Here is a 25,277-nt window from a genome sequence, read left to right on the forward strand (position 1 = left end):
GAGGAGGTAAGCAGGAGGGCTCCCTGGCGTTGCCTGGGGCAACTGGTGGCTGCGGTGATGTACAGACTCCAGGCAAGGGAACAGGAGAGGACGAGGAAGACCTGAGAGGCCTTTCACCTCTCACCCAACGAAGCCAAGCAGATGCACGTGAAGTCTTCACTCGGGACTTCTTTGTTAATACTTAGCTTGAAACTACTTCATTTCTATTTGTATTAAAAGTTAATAACAGGGCTGGTGAGTTAAGAGATCAGTGATTAAGAGCACTAGCTGCTCTTCCAGAGGACCCAGGTTCAATTCCCAGTACCCACATGGCAGCTCACAGCTGCCAGTAAAGTCCAAGATCCAACACCCTCACATAGACATACACGCAGGCACAACACCATTGTGCACAGAAGAAAAACCAGTCATCTATTTAAGCTAACGACAGGGGCTGGGGATAGCGCTCACTGGTAGAGTGGTTACCCAGCATGCATAATACCCTGAGTATAATCCCCAGCAAAACTGTATATGAAAAAATTAGTAACAGTATGATGTTTCTTTCAAAAGTCTTTCACACAGGTTTAGCACTGTCTCTCCAGACTCATGGTCATCAACAAAACTGTGAATACTAACTAGAGTTAGTGGAAACTGTTTTGGAGTAAGAGTGCCCAAACCCTTTCCCACACATTTCTGATCACTTCCGTGGAATCCTTCCCAAGAAACCTTCAGTGAGGCATCAGTATTCTGCATGACACGGTTTGTATTGAAAGGAGCTACGTGAAGAAGGAAAGAGGACAAAGGTAAGTCTCTACATCCAGACAGAGCTGCCTCCGCATCTAAAATGCATATAACTGTAGTAGTAATTGTTATGGAATCAAACACTTTCCAAAGAGAACAGTAAGCTTTTGAGTGAAATCTGATTTGTTTTGTTTTTTCATCAGACCCCAAGCCCCCCAAGAACTGTTTGAAAATGCTTCACAAATAAATACCTCTGTGTAGTGAACTCATCTGTACACAGGCTCAGCCAGTACAACTGTTACTGTCCATAGAACTCTGAGCTCTGCCCAAAACTCCTCTACCCTTGTTCTTCGTCAGAGAGGCATAAATAAACCAACCCTCCCCATCCCTGATCTTTTTCATGCTTTCATTATCCTTAATCCCAAAGAAGCATGCATGTGTTGGCATAATGCTGCCTTGTAAATAAGAGAATTTTCTCGTTCTCTCTCTAAAACTGTTCTTAGAGTTAACCCAGCTTCAAATAAATACGTAAATGTGCAGAGCCACTTTAGTCCCCAGACATTGCACGAGCTGACAGCCTGCAAAGGTAGATTCAAACATAAACGCTAACCAGGAAAAATGAATGAATGTTTTACACATTGTAATTCCTGAAGTAAAAGTTACTTATCTGAATGTCTGCCTTAAATAAATGTTACTCTATTTTGGACTTGGATTAGTGCACCACAGATAAAGATGGGTAGCTTTGTTCTCTTATAAAAATAGTTCCCCTTTCCCTGGTTCTCCGGGCATGTACTTACCCCATGGTGCCTGCTGTGGTTAGCGCATCCCCAGTCCAAGGCTTATCTGGATTCTGAAGTAACTTAAAAGATTCCAGGAAGAAGCTGTGGAGGGGATTGGCTTCCCTTGATAGGAGACTGTCATATGCTAACAGGCTTTTAAATGAGGGAGACTGGTGTCTCTTCTAATTACATAAGCTCCAGGTCAGCTAATCAAGTGAGTGGAGCTGAGTCTGCTTCCAAGGGTGAGAGGATGCACACACACCACTTCAGGGGGAGGGGGGACTTCAGCACCTTCGAGAAAGGCAAGACTCACAGCCTAAGAAGTTACTAGAGCAAGGCAAAGTTACATATTTAAAAAGTAAAACCTATTTTGATGCCATAAAAACTACAAGGAGAGCTTAGGCTCACTGCAAGGCATGTGCTCTTCTATGGAGTATTTCCCAGATGTTCTGGATCGACATTGTATGCCCTGGCTCCTGACAGCATCTGCTCACCTCATTCTAACTTACCTTGGAGTTAGCTCCTAATGAATGGCAGTACAATAACAATACTATTGAATTTAAAGCAATACTGGCTAATGCTAAGCAACACACCCAAAAATGTCTAGTTATTATTATTATCATTATTATTATTATTATTATTGGAGGGGTTGAGACAGAATTTCTTTGAGCACTATAGTCTTTTGAAATTAACAACAAAGCTATTACAAAAAAATAAAATACCATTTTTAATACTTCAAAAGATATTTTAACCCAAATCTATATTAGCACAGTAAAGAATAAAAAATGTCATTATGTCAATGATATTAAAAAACACATTTATAATATTTTAAATGAAATATGACACAAAGTACTCATTTCAACACTTTATTTTTTCATTTTGGTCAGTTTTGGAATAGAGTTTTAGCAAAAAAAAAAGTCAGATCTTTAATGTAATTTTAAAACTATAGATGATACCTACTACTTTGGTAATTTTTCCATTCAAATCTTATTTCATTTTTTAATTGTACATATTTATGGGTACAGTATAATTATTCAGTAGTGGAGTTTGACACTTTTTTTGTTTGGTTTGGTTTGGTTTTTCTAGACAGGGTTTCTCTGTGTACCCCTGGCTGTCCTGGAACTCACTCTGTAGACCAGGCTGGCCTTGAACTCAGAAATCCACCTGCCTCTGCCTCCTGAGTGCTGGGATCAAAGGCGTGCGCCACAACGCCTGGCTGGAGTTTGACACTTTTAAATATTACTTTATCTGGGAAAGAAGATTTCTATGGGCCTGGGAATGTAGCTTAAGATTTCTGAGCACAGACTATATGATGACTACAGATTTACATTTGAGAAATTGAGATATAATTCATATATAGTCCATAAAACTGTTCCTTTGAATTGAATTATTCAGTATACCTTAACGTATTTACAAGATGATTTTATTGTTTAGAAATGTCATGCATGTCTATGTATGTTGCTCAAATCCACCCCCACAATCCCTCCCCATAGCTTTCCCCTCCTGACTGCATGTGCTTTTTTAACCCCCCACAAATGTGCAGGAGTGTAGGACCCTCTGCTGGAGGATAGGCAGCCTCTCAGGGGCTGCATCCCTGAAGAAAAGACTGCTCCGTCCCAGCAACCATCAGCTGCTGACAGCATCTCACTTGGGGGTGGATCTCATGAGCCCCTCCTCAGTCCAGGCTGGGATTTTTGGCTGGCTTTCTTTTTTCTCCTCCTCTTCCTCCTCCTCCTCTTCCTCCTCCTCTTCCTCCTCTTCTTCCTCCTCCTCCTGTTCTTTCTTCTTTCCTCTTCTCTTTCTTCTCCTCTTCTTCCTCTTCCTCCTCCTCTTTTTCTTCTTCTTTTTTTTTTAGACAAGTATTCATGTAGATAAGTCTGGCCAAAAATGACCCTGAACTCCTGATTCTCCTACCTCTCCCTCTAAAATGTTGGGATTAAAGACATGGGCTGCCTGACCGGGCTTTTCCAGGACTATGCAGGCATCATCACCATCTAGCTCTTCAGCCCTTCCATCACACCTGCTTTTGTTCTGTAATTTCTTAAACCTTGGGGCTGGAGAGATTGATCAGTGGTTAGAGTCATAGATGCAAGCATCACCAACAGAATACAAGAGATGGAAGAGAAAATCTCAGGTGCAGAAGATACCATAGAACACACTGACACAACAGTCAAAGAAAATGCAAAATGCAAAAAGCTCCTAACCCCAAACATTCAGGAAATCCAGAACACAATGAGAAGACCAAACCTAAGGATAATAGGTATAGAAGAGAGTGAAGATTCCCAACTTAAAAGGTCAACAAAATTATATTAGAAAACTTCCCCAACCTAAAGAAAGAGATGCCCATGAACATACAAGAAGCCTGCAGAACTCCAAATAGACTGGACCACAAAGGGAATTCCTCCTGTCACATAATAAGCAGAACAACAAATGCACTAAATAAAGATAGAATATTAAAAGCAGTAAGGGAAAAAGGTCAAATAACATATAAAGGCAGACCTATCAAAATTACACTAAACTTCTCACCACAGACTATGAAAGCTAGAAGATCCTGGGCAGATGTTATACAGGCCCTAAGAGAACACAGATGCCAGCAAAACTCTCAATTACCATAGATCTAGAAAGCAAGATATTCCATGACAAAATCAAATTTACACAATATCTTTCCACAAATCCAGCTCTACAAAGGATAATAGATGGAAAACTCCAACACAAGGAGAGAAACTACACCCTAGAAAAAGCAAGAAAGTAATCTTCTTTCAACAAACCCAAAAGAAGATAACATAGCATAAAAATAACATCAAAATAACAGGAAGCAACAATCACTATTCATTAATATCTCTTAACATCAGTGAACTCAATTTCCAAATGAAAAGACATAAACTAACAGACTCAATATGCAAACAGGACCCAGCATTTTGCTGCATACAGCACCTCAGTGTTCAAAGAAAATTGTTCTCAAGAAACAATTGGTCCCAAGAAACAAACTGGAGTAGCCATTCTAATATCAAATAAAATCAACTTTCAACCAAAAGTTATCAAAAAGGATAAGGAAGGACACTTCATACTCATCAAAGAAAAAAATCTACCAAGAAGAACTCTCAATTCTGAACATCTATGCTCCAAATGCAAGGGCACCCACATTCATAAAAGAAACTTTACTAAAGCTCAAAGCACACATCGTACCTCACACAATAATAGTGGGAGACTTCAACTCCCACTCTCACCAATGGACAAATCATGGAAACACAAACTAAACAGAGACACAGTGAACCTAACAGAAGTTATGGACCAAATGGATCTAACAGATATCTGTAGAACATTTCATCCTAAAACAAAAGAATATACCTTCTTCTCAGCACCTCATGGTACCTTTTCCAAAATTGACCATATAATCGGTCAAAAAACAGACCTCAACAGATACAAGAAGATTGAAATAATCCATGCAGCCTATCAGATCACCACGGACTAAGGCTGGTCTTCAATAGTAACAAAAACAACAGAAAGCCCAAATACACATGGAAAGTTGAACAATTCCCTACTCAATTATAACTTGGTCAAAGAAGAAATAAAGAAAGAAATTAAAGACTTTAGAATTTAATGAAAATGAGGCACAACATACCCAAACTTATGGGACATAAGGAAAGCAGTGCTAAGAGGGAAACTCATAGCTCTGAGTGCCTCCAAAAAGAAACTGGAGAGAGCACACACTAGCAGCTTGACAGCACACCTGAAAGCCCTAGAACAAAAAGAAACAAATACACCCAAGAGGAGTAGAAGGCAGGAAATAATCAAACTCAGGGCTGAAATCAACCAGGTAGAAACAACAACAACAATAAAAACAAAAAAACTACACAAAGAATCAGCAAAACCAGGAGCCAGTTCTTTGAGAAAATCAACAAGATAGATAAACCCTTAGTAAGACTAACCAGAAGACACAGAGACAGTATCCAAATTAACAAAATCAGAAATGAAAAGGGACATATAGGGCTGGTGAGATGGCTCAACGGGTAAGAGCACTGACTGTTCTTCTGAAGGTCCTGAGTTTAAATCCCAGCAACTACATGGTGGCTCACAACCACCCATAATGAGACCTGATGCCCTCTTCTGGCACATCTGAAGACAGCTACAGTGTACTTATATATAATAATAAATAAATCTTTTAAAAGAAATAAAGAAAGGAAAGAAGGAAGGAAGAAAGGAAGGAGAGAGAGAGAGAGAGAGAGAGAGAGGACATATAACAACAAAAACTGAAAAAAATTCAAAAAATCATCAGATCCTACTACAAAAGCCTATATTCAACAAAACTGGAAAATCTGGATGAAATGGACAATTACTAGACAGATACCAAATACCTAAGTTAAATCAGGATCAGATAAACCATCTAAACAGTTCCATAACCCCTAAAGAAATAGAAGCAGTCATTAAAAGTCTCTCAACCAAAAAAATCTCAAGACCAGATGGGTTTAGGACAGAATTCTTTCAGACCTTCAAAGAAGACCTAATACCAATACTCTTCAAACTATTCCACAAAATAGAAACAGAAGAAACACTACCCAATTCATTCTATGAAGCCACAGTTATGCTGCGTATTCTCCCTTGGAGATGGATTGGTTTCTGTCTAATAAGGAACTTGCCACAATTTCCTTTCATAGCGGACTTCATAAGAGATTTTTTTCTACTTCTATCATGTTTAATGTTTCAAATAGATTTAAAAAACTGGTTGAGTACTTATTACTTTTAGCTTTAGAAGATATCATGTATATTTAAGAGGAATTTATCATAAATTATTTATATGACTTAAAAAATGTCAATACTGAGTTGTATATTTTAAATAAATTTTATTAGTTTAATTTAAAAAAAGAATTATTTTACCATCAACAGAGGGGGAGGTTGGAGAGATGACTCAGTGGTTAAGAGCACTGACTGCTCTTCCAGAGGTCCTGAGTTCCATTCCCAACAACCACACGGTGGTTCATAACCATCTGTAATGGGATCCAATGCACTTTTCTAGTGTGTGTCTGAAGACAGTTACACATATAAATAAAAATAAATATTTTTAAAAAGAAGAAGAAGACGTTGAAATAGATGTAAGGAGAAAACCAGGGAACTGCCCACATGCTGACCTTGGGCACACACACACACACACACACACCATGAGAACACATATACATGGACACACATTTAAGCAAATAGATGTAAAAGAGAAAACAATGGACCAGGTGTAGTTGCATATGCTTTTAGGCAGTGGATCTCTGTGAGTTCAAGGCAGGCCTGGTCTACATGATAGATGTAGATGGAAAGATGGTTCAAAGATTAAGAGCACAGGTTGTTCTTACAGAGGACTCAGGTTCGAATCACACCACCATTTGTACCTCCATCCCAGTGGATCCAACACCAACCTCTGACCTCCACAGGAACTGCATGCATTTCGTAGTGCACAGAGGTTCATTCAGGCAAAAAAAAAACATATATATATATATAAAGTAAGAGAAAAAAATTTAAAAGTTCCAGTTCAGCCAGGAATACATGTGATACCTGGTTTCAAAAGAAAAGAAAAATAAATAAGAAAGGCAGAGGAAGGGAGGAGAGAGAAGAAACAAGAAAAAAATATATAATCAAATTAAAACCTGGACTAAGAACCTGAGTGGATGTTTTCCAAAAAAAAAAAAAAAAAAGATACAAAAGGCCCCACGAGCATGCACAAGCTCAGTTCACAAATCTCTGGGGAAGAAAAACCAAAACCACAACACGCTACCACAGCGTACATGTCAGGGTGGCTAGCAGCAAAACCACAAAACTATTCCATATGCTAACAAAACTAAAACCAAACCAACCACACAGGACTGCTGTAAGTAAAGCTGGCACACAGGAGGTAGAGAGAGGACAATCAAATCATGAGTTGAGGATAGCCTGGGTTATACATACAGTCGAGTGCCAAGCAGTCTTAGGCGGATCAACCAATTACTACCACTGTCAACAAGAAGAAAGACAATGTTGCTAAGGATCTGCAGAAAGTTGAACCCTCACATACTGTGAGTAGAAACACACTCCCACGATGGAAAACCAGCACGGAGGGCCCTCAGAGACAAAAACAGACCTACTGTGTGATCCAGCACTCCTACTGGGTACTTATGCACATGAGTTGAAATCAGCATCTCTAACAGAAAATTCCAGTGAACATTTCTATGTTCACTGCAGCACAGTTCACAATAGCCAAGCTTAGATTGTCCAGCTTAGAGAAATACATATAATGTATACATATAATCTATGCATATAGTGGAATACTGCTCAGCTTTTTATGAAGGGATTTTTGTAATATAACACAGCTGACCACTCAGGATATTATAAGAAGGGCCAGTCAAATGTTGCATCATTTCTATAAGGCATGTAAAATGTTCACGTTCGTGGAACCGAAGACTAGATAGTGGTTGAAGCAGGAAATGTCAGTACTAATCTCTGTGTTAAGGGGTCGGTCGGTCAAGCATAAATTCTGGGGACAAGCTGTACAACATGGCAGCTACAGTCAGCAACAATGTACTGCATTTAAGTTCTTGTTGAAAAGACAGCTTTCATGTTAAGCTTTACCACAACTGTAAACCAATCCAGTGGGGACCAACTGATTGCATAACTATAAAGAGCATCTCATGAAAAATGTTTTTCTTCCAAAAGAAACCTGAAGGCACAAGCCGGAGGGAGGGGCTGACAAAAGTCGAGGTGCAGAGTTACACAGTGACTTAGCCACCATTCGGACCGTACTGCTCCAATTTTAAAACATGCAAAAACTCTGAATTGACTCACACAATTTATTTAGAGTCATTTCCTAATGAAGATACAATTCAAGAGTTGGGGAAGTGCCTTAGTGGGCAAAGGGCTTGCCCTGCAAACGTGAAGGCCCTGATTCCCTCTCCAGGCATGCTGGTACGTGCCTAACCTCAGTGCTCAGCTGGGGGTGGGCAGAGATGGGTGTATCCTGGGGGCCACTGGCCAGCCAAATTAGCAGAAACAGTGAGCTCCAGGTTCACTGAGGAACAAATGAGGTGAAAAGATTGAATCTAGTGACCAAACACCTTTAATCCTAGCACTTGGTTAGAAGAAACAGGTAGATCTTTGTGAGTTTGAGGACAACCTGGTCTACACAGTGAGTTTTAGGCCAGCCATGGCCATACAGTAAGACCATGTCTTAAAAAAAAAAAGTGAAAAATGATTGAAAAGGACTTTTTTTTTCTTTTTCAAGATGTGTAGCCATGGCTGTCCTGCAACTCAGGAGATCTGCCTGCCTCTCCTGAGTGCTAGGATTAAAAGCATGTTCTGGCCTGAAAAAGGCATTTTATTATCAACTTCTGCCTTCCACATGTACCTACATGAACAAACACTCACACACAGACACACACACACTGAACAAGCACATGTGCACACACATGCACATAAACACACATGAGCTCACACACATACAATACATAATTCAAAAGGGTGTAAGTGCATGACAACTTTATTGGATTTTCAGAAGAGGGCAGGTCACTTTAGCAGAAGGTTCAGTTGCTTTGCCTAAGGGGCGGTGCAGAGGCCACATCTCAGCATTAAGGCAGCAGGTCTACATGTAGAGCTTTAGTTTCAGGCCGGGGGCAGCTGTGAAGTGGAAGTTACCACACCACTGCAGGCCTTGGATGTCAGTGTATTCTCCCTCACCTTCTACCCTGCAAAAGCGAGAAGTGAGCTTGCTCGTTAGTCGGGACTGGTCATTCACAGTCTATGTGGATTCACAGACTACGTGGACTGCTATGCTGCGCTGCCTGTCTAGGGCTCTTTACCTTTCCACGTCACTTCCTATTACTCACCAGCGTTCTGCTTTCATACACTCAGAAGACACAGTATCTCAAACACACACTGTCTAGATACAAATATTGGTGCTCATGGATTCAGCGTCAAATAAACTTAACTTTATATAAAACCAAGCAATCGGCTGAAACTTGAAACTTGTGTATTGGTTATCTGGCTCGACTCAAACATTCATTTACTTAACAAATATTTCTTGGTCATCAGCTCCGTTTGAGGTGCTGTGCTTGCACAGTGTTCTTCTGATCCCACTGTAGTGGTGGAAACACACTCATATATGAATAGGCTGTATCCCATAGGTTATCTTTTCCTCTCTTTATTAATATAAGTGAAAATAGTTTGTGTCCTTGTTACAAAAATGGAGTCCTAGAAATGTATCACACTGACTTTATAACAATTAGATAGCACTTTCATTCTAGATTGTGAAAGGGATATTTATAAATAAATTTATTTTCCTTTTGAGGCAGGGTCTCCTGTAGCTCAGGTTGGCCTCGAACTTTTCGTGTAGCCAGGGGTGCCACTGAACTTCTGGCCTCCCAGCCTTGACTCTCAGGGGCTAGGATTACAGGCATGAGCTGCGTGCTGTGCCCGATTCTATGTGATGTGGGGTTTGACCTAAGGTTTCATGTACACTAGACAAGCACTCTATCAACTCAGCTGCATCCCCAGCCTCATAATGAACTTGGGGTGGCTTGATATGGAGTAAGATGAAGCTTATAAAACTATGCTTATACTTCATTCATTTTTATATTTTCTGCAATCATATGCTCAGAAAGGGCAATAGTATGTGCATTTCTAGTTTTAGCATTCTCTAATTTTGGTTATACTTTAAAGTTATCATAATAAAACATTCATGAACACATCAGGTCAGGATAAATTAACCACAGGAATTATTTTAGGTGAAAATTATTCTTGGGCTAAATTTGTTCAAGAATCACACAGTTTTCTACTCACCCTACACTAACAGAGACCACAGAAGCTGGGGTAGAAGCTTAATAATCAGTCAGGCATGGTGGTGTGTACCTTTTTTTTTTTTTTTTTTTTTTTTTTTGGTTTTTCGAGACAGGGTTTCTCTGTATAGCCCTGGCTGTCCTGGAACTCACTCTGTAGACCAGGCTGGCCTCGAACTCAGAAAATCACCTGCCTCTGCCTCCTGAGTGCTGGGATCAAAGGCGTGCGCTACCACGTCTGGCGGTGGTGTGTATCTTTAATCCTAGCACTAGGGAGACATGGGGCAGGTGGATTTCTGAGTTCAAGGCTAGCCCAATCTACAGGGTGAGTTCAGGGACAGCCAGGGCTACACAGAGAAAGTCTAATCATCTTTACCAAAAATGATATTGCACTTTGGAAGGCTATAATGGTTACAGCCTCCCCTCTTACATTCCTCAGCCATTTATGGAGATCAAATATGCCATAAAGACTATTTAGCACTAATTAAATACACTACTTAACAAGCATGACTGAAGAGAATCTTTTAGAACTGTAATTATTCTTAAAATGTAACGTTACCTATTTTCATTGAAATTTCCAGTGTACTTTGCCCCAGTTGGGAATGTGTAAGTCCCCAGTCCATGAAACATGTTGTCCTTAAACTGTCCTTCATACACAGCACCCGAAAAATGTTCAAGTCTTCCAAAGCCATTCATCTGATTGTCAGAAAGGAAATGCTCAGAGTCCAGCCTACACTACACCCACAAGCTTCTTAGTAACATCCTCATTAACTTTGTATCACTTCTTGTTTCCACAAGGAGCAGACATTTCTATCCTTATCCACCACCACCCCCCACCACCACCCCGCTCCTCCCCACCCCTCCCCCTCCTGTCTGTCTGTGAAGCCTACTAACGCAAATGTTCTGAATCTAGGCTATCTGAACAGATGAGGGACCAAGGTGGTGATAATTAGAATCCTCAAGACACCAAAGTTCATCAGAAGTCTTAAAAAGCAACTGGTGTAGTCACTTCAGAAAACATTACACTGTCTTTGTGAATTTGGGGTATGCCAATGGCTCAGTAGGAAAAGTGTCTACTGCATAACATGAGGACCAGAGGTTAGATAAAAGGCTGGCGTGAGGCTGACTAGAAAGAAGGCTTGGGGAGCAAGAGTGACCCCAGAGACTCCTGCTGTGGATGGCGAGAACCCTCTCCTGTAGAGAGGCTGCACACCTACATAGATGTGATGATCTCTTAAACGTAGACCTAGGTATACAGTCCCACGTTATCACCCACCATCTGTATAAGGAACCCGAGTCTGATTTATCTCATCCATATAAAAGGAGTTTTAATGGTACCTTTCTCATGAGGTTGTCAAGAAGATTAAATGGAAAAAAAAATAATGTTTGGCTTTACTCAATGAATGGAAGCTGAGAAAGATAATAATATTAGGTCTATTTATGAGATTAATATTATATGTAGAATAATAGACACTAAAACCATTTATCTTCATTACAGAATCTAGTTTGAACACAGGTCTTGCAACGTAGCCCAGGAATCCGGGATCCTCATGCCTTAGCCTCCTACATAATCAGATTACAGCTGTGAGTCAATAGACCCCCTTTAACCACTGCACTTCTGGCTGGTAATGAAATGCTTGGGTCATTTACCCACTCTGAGAATTAAGGATGATAAGGACACCTTGTCATCTTTCCAGCTTCCTGTGTAGACAATCCCGTTAGGCGTGGTGTGCGTGCCCGTCCCGTTTCTCTCACAGATCCCAGAGGTAGTTCTTGTGCAGTCGCCATCTATCGAGGAAGGAAGCCTGCAGCTGTGACCCTGAGCTCTGAAATGGGGGCTGTGGGCTTAGGTGGGTGTAACAGTTATGCTGAAGCCAACTCACAACTGCCCCGCACCCCAGCGGTGGGCTTTGGTTGGCCTTTTCTTTTCTGGCTTTTTAGGACTAAAACTAAGAGTCAGAGTGGATGACAGACTCCACGGGTTTTTAAGGTATCCTATCTAGGTATAATGGTTTTGATTTAAATGTCTATTCATCTGTTAGGATGTCTGCTACTTACATGGGATAATATACCAATAAATGTGGATATTAGCCCAAAACAAAACAAAACAAAAATACAGGATACCCAGGATACAATCCACAGAACTCAAAAAGGTTAACAAGCCAAAGGGCCCAAGTGAGGTTGCCTCAATCCCACTTGGGAGGGAGAAGAAAGCAATCACAGAAAGGAGGAGGGAGTGAGGGACCTGGGTGAGAAAGGGGACAGGGAGGGGAAAGAGGAGAACATGATCAGCTATTGTGTGGGAGGAACAGGACTGAAGCCCTGCGGACCAGCAGAAGGAATGGGAACAGGCAACCTCTGGAGGTAGGAGATGGGGGGGACCCTTCAGAATGCACCAGAGACCTGGGAGGTGAGAGACTCTCAGGAAGCAAATGAAATGCCCTACAGTGGGGAAAGGGAACTTGTAGAACCAACCCACCTCCAGGAGAAAGACAGAGCATCAAGTGAGGGTTGAGGTTACCATGCCACTGTCAAAACTGACCCATAATTGTTTCTGTCTGAAAGAACTGCAGGGACAAAAATGGAGAAAAGCCTGGGGAAACGGAGGTCCAAATTGGGATCCAGCTCAAGAGGAGGCCCCAAGGCCTGGCACTATTACTGAGGCTATGGTGTGCTCACAAAAAGAGGCCTATCACAACTGCCCTCCAAAAGACCCAACAAGCAGCTGAAAAAGTCAGATGCAGATATTTGCACCCAACCAATGGACAGAAGCTGCTGACCCCTGTGGTTGTATTAAGGAAAAACTGTAAGAAGCTGAGGAGGAGGGTGACCCTGTAGGAGGACCAGCAGTCTCAATTAACCTGGACCCTCAAGATCTCTCAGACACTGGACCACCAACCAGGCAGCATATACCAGCTGATATGAGGCCCCCAACACACATACAGCAGAAGACTGCCGGGCCTGAACTCAGTCAGAGAAGATGCACCTAACCCTCAAGAGACTGGCTGGCCCCAGGGAGTGGGGAGTTATGTTGGAGTGGGTTTGTGTGTGGTTGGGGACATCCACATGGAGACAGGGATGGGGGTTAGGGGGGTAATATGGAACAGTCAGAGGGTGGACCAGGATGGGAACTGTAAAAAAAGATAAAATAAATTTAAAAAACAGGAGCATTGACTTGAGAGGTTGCAGTTGATATGGGATAACTTTAGCTTGTCTTATTTTACCACTGGAAATATAATGTATGGGTAAAATAGTTCATAGCTCAGAAAGTTGGTTTTCCTCTGTACTTTAGGGCAAGTTTTAGTAGAAAAAGACAACAGAAAGTTGGACTCAAGATGTAAAATCAGGTAGGCACGGCTCCTTCTTGGGAACAGTAGCATTTTTTGGAAACATAGAGTTGAAATGACTGCTGCCATGAGAGTATACATGAGGTATTACTGGCATTGTCACTAGTGGGCCCTGCACAGTGACAGCAGTTCAGCCTTCCTGTGGTATATACTATTATAAATGTCATTTCAAAGGTTTGTTTCTGATGCATATTTGTTTTTAGTTGTAATCATTGTTGTTTTTGTTGTTTGGTTGGGTTTTTGCAACATCATCAAGGGGAACTAACTATATGATCTGAACGTGTGAATTATGGAAAAATTAGGTAGACAGCTTTCCGAGAAATAAGAAAGAGGAGAATATTAGGTATTTAAAACGGCATCTATCACCGCAGAAACAACAAACATAGGAATTGGGTTATGACAGTGTTTTACAGGATAGCATTGCTAGAAAGAAAAATACTATGCTATTTCTAGAGAAAATTTTGAAAACTTTCAATTAAATTTTTCACAGAATTGAAAAAAAGGTTTTGTAAAACACATTTCCTATATGAAAAGATAATTGAAATGCATGCTTACCGTATGTGTCTCCATTTGGAAATATAAATTTTATCTTATATACTTCTGATGAAGCTTTAAGAGATTGAAGAAAATAAAGGTTAAGTTTAAATAGTTTAATATCATGAGACCCACAACAAATGTGCTTTCAGCAGAATTCCGGTAAATTCTCTTCACACAGACACACTGGCATTGCTACTGTCTGGTGTAGGGGCCTGAGGAGATAAATTATCTTCCCTAGATGGTCTATTTCAATCTATTTTGTAAGATTTTATTAGTATAAAATTAACTTTTTTTTTTCAGTCAGGCAGTAGTGGACTACTAAATCTGCTCACAGCGCCCACTGCGGCTATGCTGGGCTCTCCCGGAAGCACGAGCGTCTTCTTTAGGTAGAAACAGATTATGTTTCATTCTTACTTTTGACTAAAAGGATGAACCTATGTAGGTCATGCAGGCTTGTGTCCAACTCTGTAGATAGTCTCTAGCTCAGATATGGCCTCTCTGCAAAATCTTTCTGACTTCTTCTCATCCCTAAACTCCTCTGGTTCCAGGACTCGGGGTCTTAGTAAAACAATGGTTATGTGTAGTTAGTCACCTACACTAAAATAGGGACCATAGATCGATTACATTTCCTCCTGCCACCTGACTCGGTATTGACTACAAACAGAAAATGCTCATCTAGGGAACGAATGGCTCTTGAGACACAATCACTAAACGCCTACTAAGCAGGACACTACTAAACACAACTGATCATACAGGAAACGAAGCAGTCCTCAGCCGCTCTTCAGATTCCCACGTTGGATGAGCATAGTCTTGTACGGCTTTATCTTGGGGAAATTTTCCCCCTTTTTGGTTTTCGGGGTTTTTTTTTTTTTTTGGTTTTGTTTGTTTGTTTGTTGTTTCGTGAGAGTGTAGTACTGTGAACACTACTGAAAGGAATTCCTATCTAAAAGAGTGCATTTCTTTTACAGAGCTATGTCACACCAGCGTTTGGCCCTCTGCTGAAAAAAGTAAAAACAAGTCTCAAATGCCTTGTTCGCCCTCTAGTGTTACAAATGCGGGGGCAGCGCTGTATCACGTGAATGTAGAATATCTCCTACCGGCTGCATGATACGAATTGGTAGCTTTATCAAAGATGGTTCCAATATTACTCAGGATGTCTTCTTTACAGATGACTTAAAAGCTAATTATATGTCTATAATATACATGTAATATACATATATAATATACATGTAATTATATATGTACAATACACGCACATGTATGTATATGTGTATACTTAAATACGTATATATATTGTGCTGGTACCCTAATGGTCACAGACCTGTGCTGTTTCTAGTTGTTTGGTGGTGTTTTTCTGTTTGTTTGTTTTTTAAGGCGAGGCTAGACGTCTACAATTTTGTTCAGATGACTACAGGATCTGAAAAAGCTGTTGTTATTATTGATGCATAACATACTATTATTGCTCTTTATACATATATAAATATATATACATATAAAATATATAAATATACATATATACATATATTAAATATAATATTAATATATAATGTGTTATATGTTAATGTATATTATATAATATATTAAATATATATTAAACACACGTTTAATTTTTGAAAACTGTACTTGTGCTTTCAACCATGTTGAGTTGTCATTGTACCAAAATCAGCAGCCATATTAGTCTAGAAACATCAAGCTAATTTCTTTTCCATTTGTACAGGGTTACTTCACTGTATTACATAGGTAAAAACCTTATCTGTGTGAGTTCGATTACAGAAACTAATAAAATATTCTCTAAATAAGGGGGTGACGTTTCCACATTCAAATCTCTGGATTATGTGAGTTAGCAGGAACCTCTGCCATTGCTCTGGCACCGTAAAGGAAACAAATCCGGAGTGATAGGCACAGCGAACCCACAGAGAACCCACAGACTCGGGGGCCCACGCTGTATCTCCGGATCCCCCGACGCCGGGCTGTCGGCGCCCCTCCACCCCAGAGTGGATGCTGCGGCTGGCTCCGGGTCCATCGGCTCCTGGGAGGAAGCGCACTCACTTGATGGAGACGTGAAGGACAGGCTTTCGCGACTCTGCGATTCCCCTAGGCTCGCCAGCTCGGCAGGCTGGAGGGAGCTGGGCTCTAGGACAGAGCGGGCCTCGGTTGCTGGGGCGACCGGGCGACCTCTCACCCGGAAGCAAAAGTGCAAGAAGCCAATCAGAAGACACCTGGGCGGGGCAGCTGCTGCGGGTGAGGTCCAAGAGGGAAGCCGAACCCAGCCGGGACCCCGACCCTGGGTGCCGCCTCCTGAGCTCCGCAGCCTGCAACGCTACGAGCCAGGTACGGCCTGACGTGGCCTGTGCGAGGCCGCGCGGGTTCGGGGTTGCCAGGCCCGCCTGCTGCCTCCCCTCTCTAGTGATCACATCCGAGGACCATGCAGCCCCTATGGCCCTGCCTGTCAGCCCAGGGCCAATGAACCAGGACCTGCAGAATCCTGGGGAACCCCGGGATCTGCAGTCGAGGTCGTCCACACCCGAGGCTCCGAGCAAGGTTGAAAAGGAGGGGCGCCAGCCCCATTTCCTGTCTGTGGCTCTGTGGCGACCCGAGGGGCTGTTTGGGGAGAGGGTTGGAGAAGATGGATGTTGAAGAAAGGAACCTTGCATGACTAGGTATCTGAATGGAGCTGGGGGATGTATAGTGGTCAGAGGTTTGCCTGGGAGGCAAGCGGTGTGGGTTCAGTTTTCATCACCTCTGCTTAACGATGCTGTACGTGGGAGCCAAACTTGGGTGTGAAACAAAGGATCCTTTTAGAGCTAAACTTAGATCCAGTGTCTATGGTAAAGAAAGATGAAATCTTCGCAGGCTACATAGATAGTGGGATTCCTCCCTGCGGACTATACAACCTAATTTGTATTCTACAGAAAAGGTCTGGGGAATGTGATATCGGATGCCGCTATAATCGGTAAATCTTGGTTCAGATTTTTGCGTGAAAATTACAGCTCAAGTTGAAACTGTAACCTTTTCTGGGTTGGTGTGAGGCAACTTGTTTTAAGTCAGTACAGAATCTTCTTGCCTTTTTTTTTCCGCAACCATTTCTCAGTGTATGAATTGACCCCAGCTGGGTGGTTTGGGTGGTAAGATGTTTGATGTTTTCCTTTCTTCCTACATTAAAAAACAAAAAAACAAAAACCCGATATGCAGCTGGGCGTGGTACTGCACGCCTTTGGAAACAGAGGCAGATGGATCTCTAAGTTTGAAGCCAACCTGGTCTACAAAGCGAGTTCCAGGGCAGCCAGTGCTATTTACACAGAGAAACCCTGTCTGGAAAGACATAAAGGTGGGGGGGGGGGGAAGAATGCAATTATTGAAAATTCCGTTTGTGCCATTCCTTCAGTCACATGTTTAATCATTTCATGTCATTATGGGTTTGTGAGTGCATGTATATACTGCTGTCCTTTGGAGAACTCGTAGTTGGGGCTTAGGATGTTCTTGTCTAGTGGGGATCTAGGGTTAGAGAGTATTTAAAATAATTGAGGGGTGTTGTTTGTTAGTTTGTTTTTGTTTTCTAAGACAGTTTCTCTGTGTAGCCCTGGCTGGCTTGGAACTCACTCTGTTGACCAGGCTGGCTTCCAACTCACAGATCCACCTGCCTCAAAACTGTCTGCCACCACTGCTTGGCAAGTTTTACATTTTACATTGAAAGAGGACATAATTTGTGTTTTTGTTTGGTTTCTCTCTGGTGTTTGGCCACTTGTGGGGAGGGGGGGTCCCACTCACCTAGGAAACTGTCTTTCCTGATTCTAGCTAATGAGCCACCCACCAGGGAATCGGCCATTCATATAAACACTAAGGAGTCTTGGATTCAAATCCCAAACCACCACCTTTATCTACCACTCACATTGCAGCTAATGCTGAAGCCAGGTACCACAGCAAAGAAGAATCAGTTACCAAAACATTTGTTGAACGCTTTACTTAAACACACACACACACACACACACACAAGGCATTCCACCAAAGCCAGAGTACCCTATTTAGTATAAATGTTCTGCTCTGTTTACACAAACCAAAAGTAAAACTTCTGAGGAGCTAGCATTCTATCCCAAAGTCTCCCTGACACAGGCACTTCCTCCTGCCCCTCATAGCCACAGCCAATGGAGTTTCAATGTAAACACCTTATGTCTTCCTCCCCACCATTTTTAAGACACTGCATTTCTTTTCTCTAACCTGAACAACTGTAATAGTTGCCCAACTGAAACTATGATTTCCTTCTGTGCACTCTGGCCTCATCCCAGCACCTGTCCCAGGGCACTAATTGATGCTCCGAGATTGAAACCTTCGCACCTGTCATTGCTGCTGCTTGAATGTTCTCTTCACAAGTATTTCATGGCTCACTTTCTCCACTTATTCATATATCCACTCATAGGTTATCGGGGGAGGCATTCACCAACTACTCTGTAATAGCCTTGTTCTCTTAAATAATTTTTATATTTTTTGAAATAATAATTTCATCTCCCCTGCATCCTTTTCCTCCTTCCACCCCTCCTTTGTACCTCCCTTGCTTTCTCTTATATCCATGGTCTCCTTTTATTATTGTTACATACATACATGTATGTGTGTACGTATATATACATGTATACACACACGTATATACATACACATATATATGTATATATATACACACACATATATATGTGTATATATATATATACATACACACATATATGTATATATATATATACATATATATATGTATATATATATACTCCTAAATACATAAATAGCCTGCTCAGTCTGTATAATGCTATTTGATATAAACCTATATGACCTTAGAGCTGACCACTTGGTTTTGAATAAACAGTTGAGTGGCTCTTCCCTGAGGAAAACCCTTTCTCCCATTCTCAGCATTCTATAGCTGCATATAGTTCCTCATCTATCTAGGTTGGAGGCTCTGAGCTTTCCCCTTTCTGTGTTAGCATTCCATTGGTGTCCTTGTTCAGATCTTACCTAGGCAGCCATATTGATGAGCCTTCTCAGGTAGCCTCTGACATTTCTTGGAGTCTCACAGTAAACTTCCGGTTCCTCTCACTCTCACAGTCCCTTTGTAATGTCCCTGATCTAAGGTTCAGCAGTTGTGTTGTGGGTGAGTCAGACACCACACAATTTCTGTTCTCAGAGTTTTGATCAGTTGTGAATTTCTGCAGTGGTCGGGTCTGTTGTACAGAGAGGTTTCTTTGATGAGGGGTGAGAACTGATAGATTTCAGAGCTCAAAGTAAAGTGACAGGCGGCAGAAAGGAACCAGAGGCTGACCTCAGCAGGTGAAACCGTTCATTTCAAACCTCAAAGACAGACAGTCTTCCACAAGAAAGGGGTGCCTGTTGGAGGAAAGGGAATACCTGGAGTTGAGAGAGAGGCTTGGGACTGAGGGAGTTAATGTAGCCCCAGGGATCTGCGTATGAGCCTCTCCTTCCTGGTATTGTTGGCTCAGTGGAGTCAGCCTATCTTGGGGGGCTGGCTGTCTCAGCAAATCATTTCCTTTCTGTGGCTCATTGATAATGGCTTGAGCAAGGTTAACCGTAACCTCAGATGCGTTCTGCTTTTACAGCCAAGGCACTCTATCAAGAACTACACTTTTAACCTGTGGCTATGAATATTTGCAGTGTAGTTAGAAGTTATATTGATTTAGTAAAGTAGCAGCTATAAGTTCCGCTCTGAGGTCTGTGACGTCCCTGAGGAGTTCGCCTGGTTTTCAGTCCCAGGGATGATTTCCCCTCTGTTGATCAGGCTTCAGTTCCAATCAGAGAGCTGTTGGTGCCACCAAGGACTGCATGCCACTATTCCCCCCCTTAGGGTCATTGCACCAAGCTGGCTGTTTTGTTTCATAGACATTAAAGCTGGGTAAAGCTGTTGTTCACTTCCTTTTCTGGGAAGCTTGCATGGTGCTTTCTGGTACCATCAAAGCCAGTGCTCAGGGAGAGGGCTTTCAGGTCAGATCCAGCTCAGGCCCGCTGGGCCCTGTGTCTGCACTGCACGGAACCTTTAGCAAAGGGACTTACCTTCTACCTCTAGGGAGCAACCATAGATTTGTGGCTATAGTTTGGATATTATTTGTCCCCTCAAAAAAAAACTCATGTTGAAATTGATTACCAGTATTAGAAGTTGGATTCTTTCAAGGTAGTTAGATAATTAAAAGAGATTAATACGTCAAGGGAGAGAGACCAGTCTCACGAGATAGTTACTTAAAGCGAGGCATTCCCTTGTGTTTAAACTCTTCCTTTAGCTTCCTTTCTCCTCGCCCCTGCCCTGCCAGGATGCAGTGCAAAGACCCTGACTGTCATCTGCTCAGATACCACGTGCTGTGTACTTCCCAGCCGTCAGAACTGTGAGCCCAAGTACAGCCAAATACAGCTTTAGTAAACTTAGCTATTCTGTGACAGCAGTCCTAACTGACTATACACCCGCTTACTATCTACCATATCCTCTAGCTAGAGTTAGCTTCTTCACAAGGCATGAGTTTTGTCTTAGCTGTCAAATCTTCAAGATCTGGCACATAAGCTTGCAATAAATATGTGTAGAATAGATAAATCAATGCATGGATCCCCATTCTTACACAAGTTATTCATTAATCTTCACTTAGACCCCAGAAAATGTTTAATTCTGCTTTCTGCGAGATACTACATATGCTAGAGATATAGTAGCAATCAAAATAGACACAGTTGCTGCCTCCAAAGAGCTTTCGAGGTGTAGAAGAGGAAGACAAATTAACACGCAGTACATATGTAAAGCCATGAAGGATCTTGAAGAAAAAGTACTAAGAGATCTAGTTTTAAATTTCCATGTATTTGTGAGTTAACCAATTTTGTACCTGCTTTTAATTTCTGATTTCATTTTATTTTAGTAGCATAGTATGTTTTGTGTTATTTCTGTCTTCTGAAAATGTATTGAGGTAGCCAGGCGTGGTTGCTCGAAACGCAGAGACATGAGGGTCTCTGTAAGTTCAAGGACAGCCTAGTCTACAAATCGAGTTAAAGAACAGGCAAGGCTGTGAAACCCCTGTTTCCAAAACCCAACAGCAACAACTACAAGTAGTGAGGTTTGTTTTACAGGTTAGCATGCGGTTTATCCTAGGTTAGCATGCGGTTTATCCTAGGTTAGCATGCGGTTTATCCTAGCCAACATTCCTTATGTAATTGAATAGCTATTTTATTGTGGGATGCTATGTCTGTGAAATCTGTGCTGGTACTTACGACTTTCTAGCTAGGTGGCAGAGGCAAACAGTTCTCTGAATTTGAATTTGAGGCCAGCCTGGTCTACAGAGTAACCAAGATAGCCAGGAGGACTACACAAAGAAACCCTGTCTGTGGAAAAAAAAAAAAGAAAGCCATCTCTCCTAAATGCCCCTGAGCTTGCTGTGCCATTATGGAAAGTGTGTGTGACTGGATTATCTATTGCCCCATTTCTTAGAGTTGTTGCTTTGTGAAGTTGGGTGTTTCACTGTTAGGTACACATCTGCTTGTAACTGTACAGCATCCTCCTGAGTTGGCCCTTTTATTGTTCGGTTGTGTCCTTTTCTAGCTAAAATAACATTTTTGTTGTAGTCTGTTCTGTCCACTATTCATATTGCTAATCTGCCCTTCCTTAGTTTCTGATTGGCACATAATCTGTCTGGGACATAAATTCTCAAATCTTCCCGCACCTTTTCCATTCTTTGGCTGTATCTTTGAATTTATATGTTATCCCCTTTTTTTTTTTTTTTTTTTTTTTTTTGGTTTTTCGAGACAGGGTTTCTCTGTGTAGCCCTGGCTGTCCTGGCACTCACTTTGTAGACCAGGCTGGCCTCGAACTCAGAAATCCGCCTGCCTCTGCCTCCCAAGTGCTGGGATTAAAGGCGTGCGCCACCACGCCCGGCTGTTATCCCCTTTTAAGAAGTGAGCCTGACAGTCTATTGACTGGATCCCACTCACGTCTGTTGCTGTTACTGAGGTAGTGGGAGTTATGCACATCATCACGTTCTAGTTGTTGTCAACAAACCGTCTTGTGTTTGTTCCTCTGTCCCTAGTTTTCTCTGTGATGCTTTCTTTGTGAATTAACCATTAACTGTTTCCTAGTGTATTTGATGATCTCTCTAGAGCAGCAGTTCTCAACCGGTGGTGGGTCAGGACCCCTACAGGGATCACATATCAATTATTGTGCATCTCAGATATTTACATTATGATTCATAGCAGTGGCAAATTTACAGTTATGAAGTACTAACAAAATAACGTTGTGTTGGGGGATCACCACACCCTGAGGAGCCAAGTGAAAGTGTGGCAGCTTTGGAAGTTGAGAACCACTGTTCTACATCTGTTTTGTTTCCCACAACAGGCTTCCTCTGTGTAGCCCTGGCTGTCCTAGAACTCACTCTGTAGACCAGGCTGGCCTCAAACTCACAGAGCCACCTGGCTTTGCCTCTTGACATTAAAGGCATGTGTGTGTTTAACTTCCCCCATATGTCTCTATAGTACACTCTTGGCTAATAAATCTGGGGCTGGACAGGTAAGAGCACTGGCTGCTCCTCCAGAGGTCCTGAATTTAATTCCCAGCCCCCTCATGGTGGCTCTCAACCATCGGTAATGGGATCTGACGCCCTCTTCTGTCATGTAGCCATACATGTAAATAGAGCACTCATATACATAAAATAAATAAATAACTATTAAAAAATAAATGTGTGTCAGAGAAACTTACTGAATATTAGTCCTAAGGTACATGTATTTGTAAAAATAATAATAATAATAATAATAATTATGTGAAGCAATTTAGCCATTCTGCTTCTAACCTAGTCCATTTAAAATGTGTATTTTCTTTTATTTCTTTAAAGTAGGCTTTATCCATAACTTTGATCAAAAAATGGCTACTATATTTTTGGTTTATGTTATCTATATTAATTTTTTTGTCTTTCAGGTGAAAATGAGTTCTTCAGTAAGAAGAAAAGGCAAGCCAGGCAAAGGGGATGGAAAGGGATCGTCTAGAGGTGGAAGAGGAGGCAAAGGTCACATGAATAAATCTCATGGGGGTGGAGGTGGTGGCGGCGGTAGCTGCGGCGGCGGAGGTGGCGGCGGCGGCAGTAGAAAGGCCTCAAATAGAATTTGGGATGATGGCGATGACTTCTGTGTCTTCACTGAGCCCAAGCGCCCGTCCAGGTCATTATGCATTCCCTTACGTGTTATTTATGTGTGTGTTTATATGTGTGTACTCTGGGGTGCATGTGGAGGTCAAAGGACAACATGTAGGAGTTGCATTTCTTCTCCCAGGTGGGTTGCAGGGATCAGACTCAGATGACCAGGCTTGGTGGCAGGCACCTTGTCCCAGTGGGCCGTGTGGCCAGCCCTTTGATAGAGCATTAGAATGTTAAGATACAGGAACGGTTTCAATCCCTAATATGTGGTACAACCAATGGCCAAGAAGTGCGTGGGTAAGTAGTTCCAGTCAGGTTAGTGTTCTCACCTGAAATTCTGGCAGTCTCTCTCTTCACAGCTTTTTAAAAGCATGGTGGTAAGTAATAGGGTTTTTATTTTCATTTTTTAACTAGGTTGAATTCTGACTTTTGCTACCTTGTGACAATGAAACTAGACGTCATGTTACTATTGAGTTAAATGTTTCTAGGAAAGTAAATACTAGAAGGGATAAAAGTGCAGCAAAGTTTAAAATCTTCTGTAAACTCCATAGGTTGATGTTAAAGTTAAACAGCCCAAAATGCAAGCTGCTTGTGTGGTTCTAGTTGATGGGTTTCATCTGTCCACCTGGGTGGTCCATCACTTGATGGCCTTGCATGGTGACCAATAACAGATGGTGTCATCATCCTCCCTCAGCTCCAGCTTCTAATTGATGAGTAGACAGAATGCTAGTAAGTCGAGTGGATGCTAACAAAGGAAATATAGCTAATACATCTTATACAGTGTAAGTATAAAAGTCCCGATAAATACAAACTCCTAAACTGTACTAAGTTGTATATGGGATTCGTAGAACTAGAGAGACTTCATTAGACATACATATATTCACAGGAATAGCAGTTCTGAATATTGGTAAGGAAGGACTATAATTGGGTACAGGGCTTGATGATATCATAGATCATCTGAGCTTTGAGCCTAAGTGGATTCAACTGAAAAGGAAAAGAGACAGAGACTCTAAGTCATTAAACTGGCTACCAAATCAATTGCTGTAATGAGTCTGGAGGATTTAAATACATATTCTTCATACGTGATCACTAAAAGAGCAGGATTGCCAGGTGTCCCACCAGAAAACCTACATGTTTTTCCTTCTCGAAAAAGAAAGGAAGGGAGGGAGGGAGGGAGGAAGGAAGGAAGGAAGGAAAGAAAGAAAGTTTGAGACATTATGGATCCTATTCAGAACAATATGTCTCAGTTAATGTCACATGAAAGAGGAATTGCAGTTTTTTGGAGGGGTGGTAGACAGGATCTCACTTGAGCCCAGGCTGGCCTAGAACTCACAGCAGTTCCTCAGTCCCTAAGCTCCTACTGGGATTACAATCATGAGCCACCACCCCAGCTTTTTCAGAGTCATTCCAAAGTAGATTTGTATCTCACCCACTAGGTTAAGACCTAACTTCTGAGTTAAATGCAGATCTTTTGTTTTTCAGAGCACATGCATTATAGGTCTTAGAGTACTGCCTGTTCAGGTACCCATTAGCTGTCTATTGAGCCCCTTGCATGTCCTGGGTGGTGTTTTACTAGAATTGAGCAACGGGTAAGCACTGTACTTGCCTTCATAAAAGATCCCTAAGATTCGTAAGTGTGCCACAGAGGCAGTGAGTGCTATGAAGAAATATAAAAAATAGTACTGTGTGAGGTAGGTGTGTAAAAAATGCTAGACTTGAGTTTCTGTCATATGGAAATCCACTAAAAAAGTTCATTTGAACAAAGACAAGAAGAGAGCGAGCCAGCCATGAGCCTCTCTGAGAGGAAACCATTGAAGATAGAGGGATAGAGCGAGTGTGAAGCCCTGAGTCAGGAATACATTCAGAAGGCCTGGGAAATGCAAGGGAGCCAGGAGACAAGAACAATTCACTGTGTTAGTTTAGAGCAGAGAGACTTCACTGCAGATGGCCCTGGGGCAGTAGAGGGAG

General features: G+C 41.8%; 3 protein-coding genes across 18 annotated transcripts in view; 1 reads left to right on the forward strand and 2 right to left on the reverse strand.

Annotated features, from left to right (window-relative positions):
• Nucleotides 1-1,613, reverse strand: part of Arhgef33 (Rho guanine nucleotide exchange factor 33) — a 112,481-nt gene extending 110,868 nt beyond the window's left edge. For all 11 annotated transcript variants that reach the window (XM_085832721.1, XM_085832718.1, XM_021185994.3 and 8 more), the window contains exon 1: nucleotides 1,515-1,613. The gene's annotated coding sequence lies outside the window, so the exon portion shown is untranslated. The remainder of the gene's footprint in view (nucleotides 1-1,514) is intronic.
• Nucleotides 1,614-8,970: 7,357 nt separating this feature from the next.
• Morn2 (MORN repeat containing 2) lies at nucleotides 8,971-16,345 on the reverse strand. 4 transcript variants are annotated; one of them, XM_029471322.2, is made up of 5 exons: nucleotides 16,216-16,345; nucleotides 14,185-14,238; nucleotides 11,937-12,070; nucleotides 10,842-10,978; nucleotides 8,971-9,193 (listed from the first exon to the last, which is right to left on the reverse strand). In XM_029471322.2, exons 4-5 carry the CDS (start codon nucleotides 10,976-10,978, stop codon nucleotides 9,091-9,093), a joined length of 240 nt encoding a protein of 79 aa, XP_029327182.1. In that variant the 5' UTR covers nucleotides 11,937-12,070; nucleotides 14,185-14,238; nucleotides 16,216-16,345; the 3' UTR covers nucleotides 8,971-9,090. The 4 variants fall into 4 exon arrangements, with proteins under 4 accessions (XP_029327182.1, XP_021042241.1, XP_085689336.1 ...); XM_021186582.2 differs by having other exon boundaries at nucleotides 11,964-12,070; nucleotides 16,216-16,314; XM_085833210.1 differs by lacking the exon at nucleotides 16,216-16,345 and adding an exon at nucleotides 16,081-16,203 and having other exon boundaries at nucleotides 11,964-12,070.
• A 49-nt stretch (nucleotides 16,346-16,394) lies between these two features.
• Nucleotides 16,395-25,277, forward strand: part of Dhx57 (DExH-box helicase 57) — a 48,889-nt gene continuing 40,006 nt past the window's right edge. For 2 of the 3 annotated variants that reach the window (XM_029471320.2, XM_085833206.1), the window contains exons 1-2: nucleotides 16,395-16,826; nucleotides 23,096-23,334. In XM_029471320.2, the coding sequence (XP_029327180.1) occupies nucleotides 23,102-23,334 (233 nt within the window). In that variant the 5' untranslated portion in view covers nucleotides 16,395-16,826; nucleotides 23,096-23,101. The remainder of the gene's footprint in view (nucleotides 16,827-23,095; nucleotides 23,335-25,277) is intronic. The other variant, XM_021186581.2, reaches the window with a different exon arrangement.

The sequence above is a fragment of the Mus caroli genome, unplaced genomic scaffold (assembly GCF_978045245.1).
Source record: "Mus caroli unplaced genomic scaffold, Mus_caroli_1 scaffold_18, whole genome shotgun sequence".
In the NCBI taxonomy this organism is placed as follows: Eukaryota; Metazoa; Chordata; class Mammalia; order Rodentia; family Muridae; genus Mus; species Mus caroli.